Source organism: Branchiostoma belcheri, unplaced genomic scaffold (assembly GCF_001625305.1).
Source record: "Branchiostoma belcheri isolate BF01 breed outbred unplaced genomic scaffold, Haploidv18h27 scaffold68, whole genome shotgun sequence".
NCBI lineage: Eukaryota > Metazoa > Chordata > Leptocardii > Amphioxiformes > Branchiostomatidae > Branchiostoma > Branchiostoma belcheri.
In genome coordinates this window covers 240,262-242,105 of record NW_017804331.1, presented here as the reverse complement: position 1 = coordinate 242,105, position 1,844 = coordinate 240,262, and the positions used below count along the sequence as shown (strand labels likewise).

The 1,844-nt window shown below is 45.6% G+C and overlaps 1 protein-coding gene across 1 annotated transcript in view; it reads right to left on the bottom strand.

Moving 5' to 3' along the window:
* The window catches only part of LOC109483988 (cytoplasmic dynein 1 heavy chain 1-like), an 82,257-nt gene that overhangs the window by 65,940 nt on the left and 14,473 nt on the right, over positions 1-1,844 (bottom strand). The window contains 4 exon segments of the mRNA XM_019787145.1: positions 387-527; positions 672-818; positions 1,502-1,651; positions 1,716-1,778. Of these exon segments, the coding sequence (XP_019642704.1) occupies positions 387-527; positions 672-818; positions 1,502-1,651; positions 1,716-1,778 (501 nt within the window).

Sequence of the window (1,844 nt, the reverse complement as noted above, 5' to 3'; positions counted from 1 at the left end):
TCTACATCCTCATTATCATTACAGATCGTACAGTGGTAGCCTTTGACGGCTGAAGGAAAGTATGATTTACGATTAAAATACAGTAATTAAATTAAAGATAAAAGAATATCTACATAAACATTTAGAACCTTACAGTGTGCTTGTCTTACTGCTTATTTATGATGCGAACCCTTTGTTGTTGAGTAGGTCTATTAGGTAGAGCAATGTCCTCTTGCGATATCTGGCAGTTCTACATTTGAACTGCGTTAGCTGGTCTCTAGACGTAAGATTCTTGCCATGAACACTTACACAGTTTGGCAGCCCGCAACCCACAATTGAAGCAGCAATCGTTTCACAAAACCTACCACTAACACAAAAAGCGTGGCATATAACTTCAGTTTACTTACAGCTACATAGGCATTGGTCTTGACGACGACATCTTCGATGGCCTGGAAAGCCACGTCCATGGCATGTTGACCGTCAGGCAGTTTGGTCAGCAGGTTACGGTAGGTCGTCTCTCTCTCAGACTCCCCGCGTTCCAGTCCAACCTGTAACCCAGCCACAAACGGATTATGTACACGTAGTGCACAAGAAAACTTTTACCAACAACTAGAAGGAAAGGTGTATCTTGCATTTTCATGAGTGTGTGTGTGTGTGTGTGCGTGCGTGTGTGTGTGTGTGCATGTACCCACCTGGTAACGAGAACTCTGTATCCTGGGCAGTGTGGTGATGACCTGCTCCCAGTCGTGCAGCTGCTGAAACAGCCGCATGCGGACGTTCTCCAGCGGCGGCTCCAGGTAGATCACCTGGTTCATCAGACGCAGCTCGTAACGCAGGGTCTGCGGAGCAAACATGGGAGGGTTAGGAACAGTTGTATGCAGCAAAGCCACGCAGCGAGCAGCACAGGCAGAAGCTTTGTAGGGGGCTTTTTGGAAATTTGTAATGCTTGAAAACACTCCTTCCTGCATTTTGAGGTGCAAATTTTGAGGAGTGCAAGTTAAGGGTTGGGAGTGGAAAAATAGGGCGTCTTTCGAGAGGAATCCACTTACAGATGTGCAATGAAGGAGTCAATTCAGGTGTACATCATAGTAGTTTACCATGTTTGTAGCAAGATAGCAATTGTGAGATCTGTCTCCTTTTCCCCTCTAGTCAGATATATGGGAATTTGGCTTTATACAGTAACTATAGCAAGTAAAATACCTAAGGTAAGAACTGTTTACCTGTTACCAAAAATATTTTAGCTTACGAGTCTCTTTCGTCCTCTCTGCAACCAGGAGAGGGGACGAAAAAGACTCCGCAGATAAATAGGTTTGGTCACCTGACTACAACTGACCCTTTGAGCAGAAAGGTACTCAAAGAAAAGACAAGTAATAAAATTATGTTACAAGTGGGATATCACAGATAAGAAAGTTAAAAAAATGTACCATTGACACTTAAGTAACCAAAGTTACTTAAAGGAAAGGCTCTTGGCAACCGTCTGTCTCCATAGACAATGGTTCCTTATAAAGGACAGACTGATCACCTGCAGTTTGGGGTCTCCTCCGGGTTTGTGAGCCGGAGCGACGTCGTTGTCCATGTCTTGGTTCGCCTGGTCGTCATCTCCCTCCTTCAGCAGCACCTCCGTCCAAGCCTTCAGTCCCGCCTGGAGCCGCGTGGCCAGCTTCTTCTCGACCTACAAACACGAAATAACATTGTTCACATCCCATAGCCCTGACATCCTACCTCCTACAACTAACCCTACCCAAAACCCTCCACGCTTTCAGTCCCGCCTGGAGCCGCGTTGCCAGCTTCTTCTCAACCTAACAACACAGAAAAACATGTTTCACATCACATCCACAATCTAACCCTAACCATCCACGATTTCA